Source organism: Lepeophtheirus salmonis, chromosome 1 (genome assembly GCF_016086655.4).
Source record: "Lepeophtheirus salmonis chromosome 1, UVic_Lsal_1.4, whole genome shotgun sequence".
Lineage (NCBI taxonomy): Eukaryota > Metazoa > Arthropoda > Copepoda > Siphonostomatoida > Caligidae > Lepeophtheirus > Lepeophtheirus salmonis.
The window spans coordinates 17,686,395-17,702,648 of record NC_052131.2 but is presented as its reverse complement, the minus strand read 5'-3'; the positions used below and the strand labels follow the sequence as shown (position 1 = coordinate 17,702,648).

The following is a 16,254-nucleotide window of genomic DNA, read 5'->3' as shown; positions in this document are numbered from 1 at the left end:
TATTTTACACATTCACGTCAGAAGTTTGGTAATGAGTAGCAATCATACTATTTCACAATGGTAGTCTCAAAATATCAACAGTTTTTATGGCAGCTGTTGAGCTTATAATTCCTTTCCTTTTATGATTAGTGTATTATATGTTGAATGGTTAAACTAAAATTAGCTGTTATGAAGCTGAAAAATGACATTGTCAGTAGATAGAAACATATAAATTAACGTTGTACTACAGAGCCGGAACCCATAACTTGCATTAACATTTAATTACGTTTTTATAACCGTTATTTTAAATATAAATGCAACTTAACCCAATTAAAAAAATTTGAAAATAAATTTCAAATATTAAATTATTTGGGAAAAAATTCCATAGCTAAGCAAAAATAATTTAAAAGCTTAAATTTTTTGGATAAAAAGTTCATAAATCCTTTGGTATTTACAAAAAATATATTTATTTTTATGTTTCTTCCGTTCTCATCCTAAATATTATGGACGTGTCTGAATTATACAGAAAAGTGTTTCTGTAGAAAAATCTTAAAAGTACATTATAAATAACAATTTACACAAATAAGTGATGAAAAATATAGAACGCTATAATTTCCCCCTTCAACCCCTTCTTACTATTCAACAAATATTCCTTAATTTTTATTTGACACATTTTTTGACTACTATATTCTAGGTTCCAATGATTTTGCGGTATTAACCATGATAATTTGTATTTATATAGCCGTAAAAATGTGTTTTAGTCTCATTTAGAGCCAAATTACACAACAAATGAGTTAGTAAGATATTTAAAACAAAGTAAAACCCTAATTTATTATGACTTGTATTAATTTTATTACATTCAATCTATTAGAGGTGAATTTTGATATTTTAATATTCCTCTTATTTTTTAAGACGTCAAAAAAATAATGAAAATATTATTATACAAATCCATTTTTAGCGTAAACTTTCTGTCGTTTGTAATTTTTTTATGTTTGTTCATCAAATAAAGATACAGGGTGGCTTTTGGATTTTTTCCTAATGTAAATTAATAAACAAATAAAGAAATTATTTCATACATTTTGAAGATTTAAACAAAATGTGAACCTTTGACCATCTACTTAACACTTTAAAACTGGCTCACATAGTTTTCTTCCTGGGATTTGTACCAAGATAAAAGCCTTCCTTTGACATGGGAAAAGTATATGTTCTTCAGATCTACTGAAGAAAAATGTCAACTGTTCATGTTCTATAAATATTAAAAAAAATTCTTACAACAGGATTGTATATTTAAAGGTGTATGAGCAGGCGTCTTATCCTGTTGAAAGCAAATCATTTGCTATAAGGTTAATGATAGAATCATTATCTTTAAAATTCCAGATATCTTCCTGATATATTTTCAGAGACCGTTTTAGAAACATCATAATTAGTGATGAAAATTGTGTGTATTTTTTAGCTCACCCGTTTTTTTGGAATTAGTTATGAAAAAGGACTTCTTTTTTTGTCTCAGCTATTGCCGTTATTATTTAACTCCTGAGTAGTAAACTTCATTTTCTACTACATTCCACTATTGATATTCCAAACCTGATTGAACATTCGTGTTTACTCATCAAAGATGGAGAGTAAACCTGAGGATTTATTGCGGAGTTATATTTGAGAGTGGGTGTTGGACTCAAAGTAGAATTGAGACAAAATATCTGAGTAATTCTTGCCAAAGGCCTTGTTTATTTCCTTCTCCCCCTCCTCCCTCGTCACAACTGATTGTAGCTGATCTCCACCAAAACCTTCCTCACATTGTGAGGGTTACCATGTTGATTTTCGGTTTGTTTTTTTAATATCCACAAAATACAAGCAATTTTAATCACTAATCATAATAATAGATGTAAATAATACTATAATGGAACAGGGCCTGGATTTTTATAGTTGCTACATAAATATATTATTTTTTCTTTTCCAAAGCTGTCGTCCTTATTCTTGAAAAGAGAACATATAACTCATTAGTAAAAAATAAGTAAATGTGTATGAAATACGAAAAAAAAACAATAAATATTTATTGTGACTTTATTAGTGTAAGTGTTTGTTGTTCTTGGCGTAGAATGTAGAATCGATATTGTAGTAATTCCTACATATAATTGCTATTTGGGTTTATTTCCTTCATTGTATACCTTCTCGCAACTAATTTAATAAAACTTCATTACATCCAAGCTATTCTTATCCCAAACATTCTCCAAATGATCAGAGTGACCATGTTCACTTTATATATATATATTCACCGTTCATTGTTATATGTTAATACATAAACCCGTAGGTAATGCGTATATACAGATACATGCATAATCATTATAGTTTAAATTTTTAGCTTCGGGGTTAAATTTACATCAAAATTCTAGGTTTTGTACATTTAAACACATCCAAAAGTAATACTTGGATAATAATAGAATACAATTCATATCACAATGTCAAATTTAATTTTCAGCGAGACATTAAAAAACCAACAACATCCAAACAATCAAAAACATAAAATGGACTAAAAGGGTTTGTAAATTTTTTCAAAAATCTTCCTTATAATCTTATGATATTACAAAGAGAGAGTTGGGAAGTATTTTATCTCTCTCCCAGCCATCGTCTAGGAATCGTCGAGTCCCAGGGAAGGTATCTTCAGTGATAAAGCTGCATATCTTGCTGCAACTACTAGTAAAATACTCCTCATTTCGTAGGGCTGTAGCGGCTCGTACATTGTATCTTCTGTGGAATAAGAGCCTTTGTATTGAGAATGGTAAACTCCATTGCTTTAGAATCTGAGGTAGTCCCGCGCCCTTCAAATCCAAAAAGGTGCTCACTTTCAGTTTATTTTTTTAGCATGCCATTGGATAATATTATTTGTATCTATGTTGATTGCCTCATCCCATCCTTCGGATTATATAATGCTGCTCTTGACCATGCACGGAAAATTAAGATAACACAATTTTTTTTTTACATTCTAACAATAAAACTTTGTTCTGATATCGATTAAAGTATCAATAAACTATATATAAATAGAGAACGGTTGAAAAAGCCATTCTTTATGTATTCTTCATATTTATTCTTTAATTTTTTTTGCTACAAAAACTCTCCTCTTAACGTATAATAAAAATAAATAAATAAAACAAAATTTGTGCTTAATTGATGCTAACATTCAGTTCTAATGATTTGTATTTTATGGCTGTTTCAAAGTTTTCTTTAAATATTTTAAAATCTAGTTCTAAATATTATCTGAGTATATTAATGAAAATGTAGTATTTAAAAGTTCATCAAATGTTAAATTCTACAACCTGAAGGTGCTGTTTAACAAATAACTTTGATCACCTGCTATAGCCGGTACGACGTTTTTTTTCCTGTTTTGACAGATAGGCAGAATTATTTGGCGTAAGTTAAAAAATGAAAGGTATTGATCTACAAAGTAATTATTCCACAATCGTGGAAAAGGCAGAGTGTCCTTGTTGCAATTCGTTCTGGTAAGACAATGTTGAAACGACAAACTTCTTAAACATGGCTAACTTTTTTTGTCTGGAGAGTCAGGAAGAAACTGGAAAAGTCTGGAGGGGATTATGAATCAATAACATAATCAGGTCAGATTTAAAAAAAAAAATTTGTTGGACCAAGTGTTTGTGACCTACAAGCTCACCAGACATCAAACGCCGTGGACTTTATGTAGTGTGCAGTTGAGGACATGTCAACAGATTATCATTCAACACAAAACCTGAGGTGAAGTCCAGAATCCAGTAGGAGACTATCAAACAGAAACTGCTCCCGTTTCCGAGGTGGAGTTGAGACCGTTATTGACGCCAAAGGCGATTATATTGAATGTATTTTTTGTTTTTTAAATCGGATTATTAGTTGAAGAGAAATCCATTTAAAACGCACAAGAGTGTTGTTTGTAAAATAGAGGTCGCACCCTGTTATTTCAATTTTGTCAAATTGTAAAAAGAATAATAATAATATGGGAACAAAAGAAACGTTGCGAGTCCGTCAACATACATGTTTCTATGAACTATGTATATTTATGTGCAGTGGACCCCTTGTTAATCAAACTATAAAGAGGTCTCTTTCCCCCTTTTTTTCAAAAGGGATCCAATTTCCCCCACTCTTTCATCATCAATATATCATTTACAATTTTTCTTCCATTCACTTATAGCACTCATTTATCAGTGTAACGTACAAATATATGTATTTTTATATTCAAGGCATGCCCTCTAGTGAACAAATTATGTTCAATGAAAAAAGAAAAAAAAAAAAAGAAGAAGTTATGGGCCATTACTCCAGGGCATTTTTCTATTACGTATTTGTTATTAACTCCACTAAAAGGAAACGATATAACGACATTTCCTTGCATTTATATGTAGGGGTAGGTAACTACTATGTTTGTCAGTATATAATATTTTTACATATTTTCTATCTATATCAGAGTCCTTCCTTCCTTCTTCATTCACATCATAAATTATGATGACTTTTGCCCCAGTAGGAAATGGCCCAAAGAAAATGTCATATCATAATATAGTTTCAATTAATACTATGTTTGAGTCCTTTTGACGATAAAATAAGAAAAAGTTAGTTGTTGACGTCCTGACAACAATAACTTCCGTATACCTACATATAATCGGAGGTAAACGGCCCTATGAACGATACAACACTAATCATTCATCATTTTTTCATACCATAGTACACCAAGAAGATTTGACGTAAGGAAGATAAAATTTATCTTAATCCATGCGTTGAATGAGAGATATGTATTTGGCAATAATTGTAGTTTTTCTCTTATATTTGTAACGTAAGATTTATACTTATTACGTCACAAAACTGGGCGTGCTTTTAATCTTTTTTCGCAAAAACACTCATTCTGATAAAGTGTCTCTGTATATCTTTGTATCAACTAGAAAATGACTTGCACTCATCTAAGGCTATAACTTTTAAAACTTTAGTTAAATGTATTTTGTCAAAGTTGAAGGATTTGCTGGGAACAAGCTCCACCCTAATTTTATACACATACATATTTTATAATAATTTAGTTTCTTGGCAAACATTTTCACAACTATTATTTTCATTTTCTTTATAATATTCTTTTTATATATGTTATAGAAATATAAAAAAAACTATAAATATACTGTTAGATAGAATATATATTAAAGGCGTAATATCCTTTAACGTGTCAAAAAATCTGTATAAATATTTATATATAATATACAATGAATAAAAAACTCTGTTGAACACTTTTGCAAATATAATAAATTAATTATACAAACATGATGTAGTAAAAAGCAAAAAACTTTATTTATACATGTAAAAGTTTTTTTTGTGCTCTCCCTTTTTTTATGACTTTGTGTAATTAGGTAGCTTAAGCATGAACAAAATACTTATTTCTTTTTTCAATTTATCACTCGACTGTCTATATTATATTTTTGGTAAGATTGAATTAGTTCGGTCAAACAAAAAAGCTCGGTCTGAGCCGGTCTCAAATAAAAACTCGGTCTGCATTGGTCCAAAAGAAAAGTTCGGTCTAGATCGGTCTAAACAAAAAATTCGGTCTAAACAAAAAATTCGGTCTATCAATTTTACAAATAAATTGTTTATAACATGACGTCATATGTTTTTTTAAAGTACAATGAAGTTATACGAAGTTTAAACAGAGATAGCTCAGATTAATTTTGATTTCGTCGTCTCTTCTATGTATACAGTATTTTTTCTAGAACTTATCGTGTGCTTATGATTTTTTCGGGAAAAAAAGAATGACAGTTGATCAAAAAAAAAAATTGGTCTCTCATAATAATTGAGATAAAAAAATCGGACCATAAATTGAGACTGAATAAAAATCGGTCCTTAAAGTGAGACCGAATCAAACCCGTCTAAAAGGTAGATCGAAAAAATCGGTCCACAGTCTTAACCCGCAGTCTGGACCGAAAAATCGGCCCAAATTGGTCCAGAAAAAATAACTTAAGACCGAACCGAAAAAAATAAATAATAAATAAGTGTTGGACGGAGTCTCAACAGTAATAGCTATTCACTTAATATTTTTTTTCTTTTAATATAATTTGATGAGCCAGGGAGTACTTTAGCTCGTTGCTAAACCTCATTTATAGTCTCATTCATTTTGTTGTAATTTTATGTAAAGTGCTTCCCTCTTTTTTTCTCGTTTTTAATATGAGTTGAACTAAACGTCTGTGTGATTTTATTCATTTTGAATAGTGCTCCCTGTATATTATACTCACTTTTTTACTGTATTGTTATATGAGTTAGAGAGAACTATTTACAGTGCACCGGGTGAAGTTTTTTCATACATGCAAATATTATTTTTTATTCGCTAACAAGGAATTTAGTTGAATCAATGTTACTTTTTAAAGACTTTCACGACAATTATATAGGTTTTTGGCAAAAGAACTCAATTCAGTCAAATTATATCGCCTCTAAGATAACTCAAATTGTATCTCATGGTCATATAGTTAATGCCCCAAATACTTTTATGAGACATCCTTTTAGAAAAGAAGCAGGAATTTATGTTATTATACCAAGGAGTGCAACTTTGTTCTATTTATAGAGATTTACAGCAATGATAGTTAATATTGAACATGACACACGAAGGCAGCTATAACGGCCTCCAGGTGGCGCCAGAATATGCTGCAGTCGATTTTGATGTCGGCTTCTGATATTGGAGGTCTCTAATAATTGATTGAGAGATACCACCATCCTCTATGATGCACTTTGAAACGTCCGCTGTCATTTCAGTCTCGGAAAAATCCAGTTACTCTATAGAGGCTTTGACGACAGCTTAAGCAGTCAATTTTCTAGGAAAACAACTCATGGAAGCCTCTTTGAGATCCTCCTTCTTACCCAGGCGCTGCTATACAAAGTAAACTTTTGCCTTTGAGCCATATTTGACCACAATGACGTCTTTTAAAGACATTCCAGAAGGAAGCAGGGTTGCAATCTTTCACCTTTGTTGTTCTTGCGACGACATGATAATACTCTCTAATGTTTTGAATTTGACGTAAATAAAAAAGAGAGAGTCTGGACACTCTGTAGAAAGGAAAAAAATAAAATTGTTGTAGTATTACCTTTAAAAAAAAATATTTTAAAAATAGTAAAACGTTTATTTTCAAAAAAAAAAAGAATGCTTTCAATAAATGTATTGATATTTTTTATAAAAGATGTTATATTTTTATTCTTTAAAAAGTCAAGAACAAGCTCGACATTTTATTTTAAATCAGAGTGAAAATATATTTTAAAAAAATCTGATCTCAAAAAGTATAAAAAGGAAAGGTGGAAATTGAAAAAGAAAGTGAAAAAGAAAGTCACCAGATATCCTTATTTGAATATTACAAAATTAAAAAACTCCAAATCTGGTACAACCTTTTCCAATGAAATATGTCCGAAAATTCAACTGTCAACTAGACTGTCTCAAGAAATACGTTGTCTTTGGAGATAAACGACAATTTATCTCCAAGGACCACCTTATTACCTCACTTAATAGGTGGAGACTGGGTTCAGGCAGTTCGACACCGAAGTTTTTTTTGGAAAAATCTTAACTTTAGTAGGCAAAAAAGACTCTTGAAAAGCAAAGACGTTTGGACATAAAAAATCAAATACGCTTTCAAAAGATCAACTGGATATGGATTCTTTGATAGAATATTTTCTGGACAGTATAAAGTTTTTAAAACAACAGAGACCTTGGGTAATTATTGGTATATAACCACAGCTTCTGGGGAAAGTTTATTCCTTGATTCTCTCATTGCCTTAGGTCCTGATGAGCCATTCAACCATAACCCATGCCTTAGAACTGTCGATAAATACTATCAAAAACATAGGCTAACATGAACATGTGAACTGTAAAGATTCACAAGAAACATTACCAATGAAATTCTTCATGCAGGGTCACTCGCTTGACTGGTGCTACTAATTTCCTACGACTAGGCCCGCCAATCCCCTTTTGTATTGGAATTGGTTCAGTGGAAAGGGATAAAAACCCAAAAGTCATGACAAAAATAATACCAAGTTCGTTTGTGGCAAAGCACTGGAAGAGTCTTAATATGAAAGAAGAAGCAATCAACCCAAGAATAGTACACTGAAACCCCTTTACTGCATGGTCAAGGAGTGGTTTTGTTACATTTTGGTGACATCCTTGATATATAAAAGTAATTCGAATAAAGTGGACCATGGATGTTTTTTCTGCAAATAAGCTGTGGAGTCTTCGTTCAATTTATTTTATTTTGTGATTGAGTGAGATTTCATTCATCTATAGTGGAGATTATCATTAACAATAGTTTCTACATTAGTCTCTAGTCGTCTGACTGGCTTTTTGCTCTTATAATGAGAAGAGAAAATGACTTGAAAGTGAAGGCTATAATAGGAAAGGCAATCAAGATAATTTATGCATGTAGATCAAAAAGGACTCCTCTTCCAGTGGGTCTGAACACAACAATTGTGATATTTATGGACTCAATGGACTTTTAAACTATTTAATATTTTAATTGTATAAAGGGGACCTCTCCCCATTTTTTTAATCACTTTTGATTCTTTCTTGTGTTTTTAAATAACTGGAGAACACTACTTGTTTTATTTATTTACTTTTTTGTAATTTTAAACAACTCTACAATTTTATGCATTTGTCTATTTATATTTATAAAAAAAAAGTTCATGTATGTTTATATTTGCCCCAGAGTCCACTCAATATAAAACCGACCCTTCACAAACATAACATATATAAAATCAATACAAGGCGTATATGAAAGGCATTATTTAATTATCTATAGTCTTTTATTCTACTTCTTTTACCTCATTATGGGATTATTTATTTTTTCTGCATAAGGAATAATATTTTACTCTAGTTCTATTAAAAACTTATCCTTTGCAGAGGATTATTCTAGGGGTGAAATAATGTACAGTAATGTCTAAAAAGGTAGCAGAGACATCTTTATCGCTCCACACAGCCATCCATTCCTCCAAAAAAGAGAAAGAAAGGCCTGACATTTTATGTGGTAGTTTTGGAATGTTGTTTGTATATATGTAATGAGTCTATATCATTAATTTATCTATATTAATAAAGCAATGTTTGCATTTCTGGCTCTCAATATGTATGAATGTCTGTATATATGAAAAAAAAAGTCACAGGGTGCACTCGTATAGTAATCAATGATGTAAAATAAACAAATTTTCATTTAAGAAATAACAATTTAGTTGTATTAATGAATTATTACAGGTTTAACGTGTATATTACCTCTTAGATTATGCTATAATACACCACGGCCCAAAGGTTGTGCAGGTGAACTCCTGAGCTTAGGTTAAATTTATTTGCATCCGCTTCCTTGAACTCCTGCTAATTTATTATAAATCCTACAAAAAAAACCAAGATACATAGAGACTAAGTATATCAATCATCCTTTTTTCTACCACTCCAGGCAGACTGACAGTAGCAAGGATAAATTAAACTTATTTTTATCCCGCTGAGGTTTTTCACCGTGTTGAACCTCTTGTTCTTGTCTATTATACTCTGTTTAGCTGCCACAGGGAGATCATACTACAAGGAAATATTCTTGTTACCCTTTCCTTCACTGTGTGCATACATCAAGCTGATGCCAATCCTCATTTTACTCCTTTTTTTTTACCATGATGAGTAGAAATTGAGTAGAATTGAAATTTTTTGTTTGAGTATCGTCAAGGTTAAAAATAACTTAGATTATAACATTTTTTGGTATTCCTTCAAATTAAAAGATTCTGGAATGGATGATTGTTGTGCTTTTTTCATTATAGCTCATAAACAAATTTGACAAAACACATTAGTTTCATGACAAAAGTAAAAAGTCATAAACTGAACAATTAAAAAAATTGATTAAGCCTACTTGGAAATCGGCTAATTTGGCAGCACTAGTTTGAGAAGCCACAGCTGTAGTGCAAAAAAAACCAAGCAGAAACTAGAAAAGTTCAATACTGGCTCGAGCGTAGAGTTGAGTGATATATTTTCACCGTGTTTTATCTAATAATATGGTCCTGCGGATCAAAATCAATCAGTGACTCCCTGGCATTGGTGTCGCAACCTTGTTTATCGTTTGGAGTTGAGACCCACAGCTTCCCAATCACTGTTTCAAATAATAATGAACAGTTGAAAAACAAAAACAAAATACAGAAAACCAGCTACCATATGTTTTTTTCTTTCAAAATTTTCCTTTCCCTTTTGACAGTCGAGGTTGAGAGGTGATCTGATGGTTAACCGTGGATATCATTGTGATTTTAAATATTGATATGTACATTGTAGATATGATGTATAATGGAATATCTTCTTAATGGCATTTATACATAGTTACATATGTTTATAGACCCATTAAGTATCTCCTTGTACATAATACGTAGTACTATATACAACCTATATAATATACCAACCATTGTCCTCAATTTTAATATTTATCCTCTTCATGAGTCACTATAATTTGTCTAAAAAATAAATTATTCTCGTTGAGTAAAATATAGTTATCTTTATTGGTATAATGTCTACTCAATCCCTAATAATTGTAAGGTACTCATTATCCATTCATGTATATAAACATACGTTGTCAATTAAATGTCTTGTACTAAGTATTGGGTGGGTCTAAAAAGAAGGTGGTCCTATCATTCCAGTGCTAATAAAATTTGTGAGTCCTAGGAGTGGTACATCTTAGTTTTTTAATAGCTACTACAATAGCTGAAATGACGTATTTACAAACTATGTTCTATCAGCTGTTTAACATAACTTCTTTCAAGAGACAAGATAGCTGAAGTTTAAGTCCCTATAACTTTTTACTATACGCTCTAGCTATCATTTATTATTTTCTTCGATTTTATATTATTCAATACTAGCTATGAGTGAAGAATAGCTATTAATATAGTTAGGACCGTAATACTGAAGGACTGAGGTATCTGTCCTTAGGACTGATCTAACACTACTAATTGTAATAATAGGAGTTTGTTTAATAGACGTCCTTAGATTTTCTGAATAATACATTAATTTTGTTCCTTTTATATATAATAATTATCCAAGGGCAATTACATAGAGAGAAGTCCTTGCTTCATCTAAAGAAGAAAAAGAAGTAACATACATCTACTTGGACTCGTACAAGGAATAAGTATTGCTTTTAAACATAGGAAATAATTGGTTCAATAACTTTTGTATACTTATCTACTATTTATGTCTAAAATAAAGGGTTTTTCTTCAGTCATTGGATAATGGATTTATTGGATAACCAATACCTATAGCCCCTTCTAATGATGGTGAATATAAAAAAATCGCATAAATTAAAAAACCTTTTACTTCAAAGTTATAAATATAAATCTTTATACCGAGTCTCAATTATCTACTTCCACAAAATTAAAATGTATATAACTTTTTTGTAATTGCAGCCGGAACATTTTTTTTTCCAAAGCTGTTACCAATATTATTTTACTCTTGAAGAAAAACATAAATATAAAATGCTTACAACTTTATGAAAGACGAAGAGTAACTCTAAGGATTAATTGCAGTTTAAGTCCATGTAGGACTCGGAGTATAATTGATGATCGGCATCACGGTATATCCTGCCTATCATTGCTAGATACGTTGTAGTTTTTGTGTTTATTTCCATAATCAGAATGGGTGCTAGCAGCTAAACTAATTAAACATAATGACGGCTAAGGTATGGATGTGAAGTGTTCCTTTATAAAAACCACAAGACTTGCCTTAGTTTTATGGGGACGTCTACAAATATGTGACGCAAGGTAGCCCCAGACAAAATAATATATTATATTAAGATTTGGCCTGCTGGGGACCATTAATCTGTCCAGTTTTTATCTTGTAAGACAGGTATTTAAGATCCTTGTTAGCACTTGCCCTATCTTTCTTGTACCTGATATCAAGTTCCTTTCCAATGGTGACAAAGGACCTCGTTCAGTACTGCTCAATGATGGTGAGTACCTTCTAGATTAATTTTGCATCCCTGGAGTCCTCTTGTAACCTCTGCAATCTCAAAATAGTCCTCCTGAGGATCTTCGAATCCTCCAGTTTCTTCCTGGTTTCCTGGATCTAATGGATTGTGAGCCCTGTGTTGTTACAGATGTGGGGGTTGCTGATTTTTCCTTGATTGTTAATTAAACATATAACTGCGGTACATCTCGGCTCTTCCTCTGTGAACCGAATTTCCAGGAGATTCGAGTATAGTTCTTCCATTGTGACGAAATGAAAAGGAATGAATGTGTTTTATCTGTATTTTACGGAGGATTTAAAAAAAATGATATGACGACAACCTTTACTTCCATGGTGACCCAAAGAGGGCGATGATTTCATCTTTAAGTCCAGTATATTATAAATTATTTCTATTGGTATTCTCAAGGACTTATAAAAGCGGAGCCATAATTAGGAACCTCATCTAATTTTCATACTTTTTGTACATCTTCATCATCTTCTCCTTCCCTCATTTTTCCACATTTTTATATATATTTTTTATTTTGTATGTGTATATAAAATAAAGACTGGGTATATACGCATAATTTATTGCTAAATATATACTTATATATGACTCAAAATACATATGTATATATTTATACGTGGGCATGGGTTTGAGAGAGAGAGAACAAAAATGTAAGTTATATTTAATATTTATTCTCCTTAAAATAAAAACTGTATATTTGCTATTTTTTAATGTAACGTTAAAACTGAAAAACTATGCATGTACAATATATACAAAGTAGGGAGAGCAATCTAGTTATCCATGTATGCATTGCATATCTACGTAGAATTAATAATATGACATTCTCACGTTGTACAAAAAACAAAATAAGCAGGCAACGAAACCATACCGAGTGGGGACACAAAACATGTGGTAGCACTTAATAAGGATTTTATTCCCCTACTTTTAATTACGAGGTTTAATTAGTATGAAAATAAACGATAGGTAAAACATAAATATACAAGCTTCATTGTTATTTTATGACTATAAGTGTAAAAATATTGGAGAAACAGCAAAAGAGAGAAAAGCTTCAGCCACCGTTGGCTTCTCCATCCTGACTGACTACAACATAAAGAAATCCGTTATATCCCCAAATCATCAAGAAGATACACAACATTCTGTAGCTACTTCAGGCCTGCTCCTTGCTCTTACCTCACCCCCCCTGGAGTTTGTAGTCCTAAGAGTATTGGATAAGAATGTATTCCACACTTCTCATCCAAATTTGTAAGAGTTCTCAATCTGTTCTCAGGTGTATCGAGCCTCTTATTGCTGCTGAAGTACCACATATCTAATATTGCTTAATATAATATTTAGACATGCCCCATATTGGTTTTGAGGTATCTTTTCTTCATTCCATCAAAATCACGTTTTCGTAATTTAGTCCAGTTTTAAGTCCCCACTCTGTAATATATCTGAGTCTCGGACATAGAATATATAAATACTTATTGCAACCTATATTCATAAAGCAAAGTTTGTCTGGATGTTGCATGGAAGTTAAAAATCTTTTTAAATATAATTTCAATAATATAATAGAAAAAATACACCTTTGTTTTCTTCAACTTTCTTTTTGACCACTTAATCTATGTTTATTTTATAATGTTAACATTATAAAATCCAAGTTTGTCTTTCTTTAGTCGGTTCCCCGACGCCTAATAACTCGAGCAAATGTATTCCTGCTTGTTATATCAATAAATTCAATTTATATGCCCAAATTTATTTTCATTGATTAATTTAACAGTGCCTTAAATAATGACTTATTTTCACTGATTAACTAAACAATGCCTTAAATAATGACTTATTTTCGTATTATTCTTTTGCAGATGTGTTGATCTTCGAACGGTATCCTACGAAGTCCCGCCACAGGAAATGTTATCCCGTGACTCTGTGACTGTATCCGTCGACGCCGTATGTTTCTACAAGATCTCCAATCCTCTCGCTGCAGTATGCAATGTCGGCAATTACACACATTCCACGAATCTCCTCGTCGCAACATCTCTACGTAACGTACTCGGAACAAAAACACTCGCTGAAATCCTTTCCGAAAGAGAAACAATTTGCCATGTTATGGAGCATATTCTGGATGAAGCTACGCGACCCTGGGGTGTCAAAGTAGAGCGAGTAGAAATCAAAGATGTACGTGTGCCTGTCCAACTTCAAAGAGCCATGGCTGCAGAAGCTGAGGCAGCAAGAGAGGCGAGAGCTAAAGTTGTAGCGGCCGAAGGAGAACAAAAGGCGAGTACACATTTAAAGGAGGCGGCCCTTGTACTCGAAGAGTCGCAATCCGCTCTTCAACTACGATATTTACAGACCCTTAATGCCATTTCCACTGAGCAAAGCTCTACGATCGTCTTTCCTTTCCCAATTGATAGTCTCTGTTTGTCAATGGGGACGGGGAAGGAAAAGAATAAGAACGATTAGAATTCGGAGCGGGAAAACCAGAGCTATTATTCAAATTTTGATAGGAGGAAGAAGAAGTAGTGAAAATAGAAATAAAAAAAAGAAAACGAAAAAAAATGGCGACTCGCATTTCTAAACATATTATCATAATTACATAAATCATAATATGTAGTCTGGGTCGTTATGGATTCATCTCTTATTTTCTCTCTCTGTTAGACAGCTGATGATATCATTTTTGAAATATATATATGTATATATTGGTCCAGGTTTTATAATACATAATTGGCCCTCGTATATATATAAAGAAATAATTAAGACATTTAAGTAAAAAGTAAAAAACCCTCAAGAACTTTGGCCATCAACCAAATTCTCTTTCCTTCTCTCTTCCTCTCACTCTCTACAACACACTTATATATATATATATCCTCTCTCCATATTCTACATCCGCAATGCAGCTTATCTTTCAACAAGAAAGAATGACGAAGCTAAATATATACACTTTAAGAGATGGAAAGTTTACTATTCGTTCGAGTATATCTATCTACAATATAGTCTATTATATATAAAATTAATACCATTTAACTTTTATTTATATTTCTATATATTTTCTAAAAAACATTAATGATAAAATAATCAAGAAAAAAATAAAACATAACAACCCCACATTTCAAAACAACCTCTCTCTCTCTCTCTTCTTTAATTCTATTGAAAGTTCCTTTCTCCTCTATTAACAAAAATATTGAATAATTAAATAGTTTTGACGCATTTAATCATCATTTATTGACAAAAAAACCAAGAGTTTTATATATAAATATATAGAAAAAAAATTAAATTTAAAAAAAAAAACATTGGTTTTTATCTCTTTATCTCACACTTTTTGCTAAATTTTAATGATTTTTTTTTTCAAAAGACACACAAAATATCTATATGAATAAATAATGGTTATAAGTAATAAGTCACCTAAAAAATTAAAGAATAAAAACACTAATTACTATGCTCAAAAGTAAAAAAAAAAAAAAATTTAACAAATAAAAAATCAACAACCTGTGTTCTCATTTCTCTTACTCTTTTTATTTCAAAATAACTATTATATTGATAATAATAAATAATCTGTATTTAGTTCATGTTGTAATTCTTAAAATTATATTCTTCTTAATTACTAATACTACTATTATTTTATTGTGATAATATATTATAAAAGTTTCAAGAACAAAAAAATTATTCAAAACATATTCATTCCAAAAGTACTTACTTTCATATCCGATCTAAGGGAAAGCTCCTGTTTTTAAACATAATATGAATGTTTAAAACATTTTTCATAGGCTCTGCGTTTTAATGTGGTAAAATAAAATAAATATACCGTATCCTTTCATTTGATTGAGTTTTAATATAATAACCATTACAAGATGCATGGCTCATTATTAGACGTCCTAAAGCATCAGATCTGAATCCTCTGGATTCAAGTATCTAGTGGAAAGTGACAAGCTTGTAGAGTTCAACATCCAATGTTGAGACTTTAAAGGACTTTCTTCTTGTGCAGTGGGTGCCATTTAAGAGACCTTCATCAAAATAACTTGCAGTTTGTATGTAAATTACAGAAGTGCAACTGTAGATAAAAAATATATTTTGTCCGCATATTTGAGAAAAGTTATTTTAATCGAGCGTCATCTTAATAACATTCATTTGTGCCAGATTCTGTTCAGCAACATTTTCCTATAATAAACATTACAGGATGAAGGATTTCATTATTAGACAGATCTAATCACCATATCTGAAAAAAGACATCATCCATCTTGTTACGATTTTTATATGAAAGAGTCGCAGAAAAGCAGAAAACAAAAATAAGTTAATCTTGAATATGACCACTTGTTGGCAGCGATAAAAGATTCTAGGCTGTGGCGGT

At 31.3% G+C, this 16,254-nt stretch overlaps 1 protein-coding gene across 2 annotated transcripts in view; it reads left to right on the top strand.

The window, feature by feature from the left end:
* LOC121119425 (band 7 protein AGAP004871) overlaps window positions 1–15,723 on the top strand; it is a 47,142-nt gene extending 31,419 nt beyond the window's left edge. For both annotated transcript variants that reach the window (XM_040714089.2, XM_040714096.2), the window contains exon 3: window positions 13,775–15,723. In XM_040714089.2, coding sequence (XP_040570023.1) covers window positions 13,775–14,372 — 598 coding nt within the window. In that variant the 3' untranslated portion in view covers window positions 14,373–15,723. The remainder of the gene's footprint in view (window positions 1–13,774) is intronic.
* The last annotated feature ends 531 nt before the right edge of the window (window positions 15,724–16,254 follow it).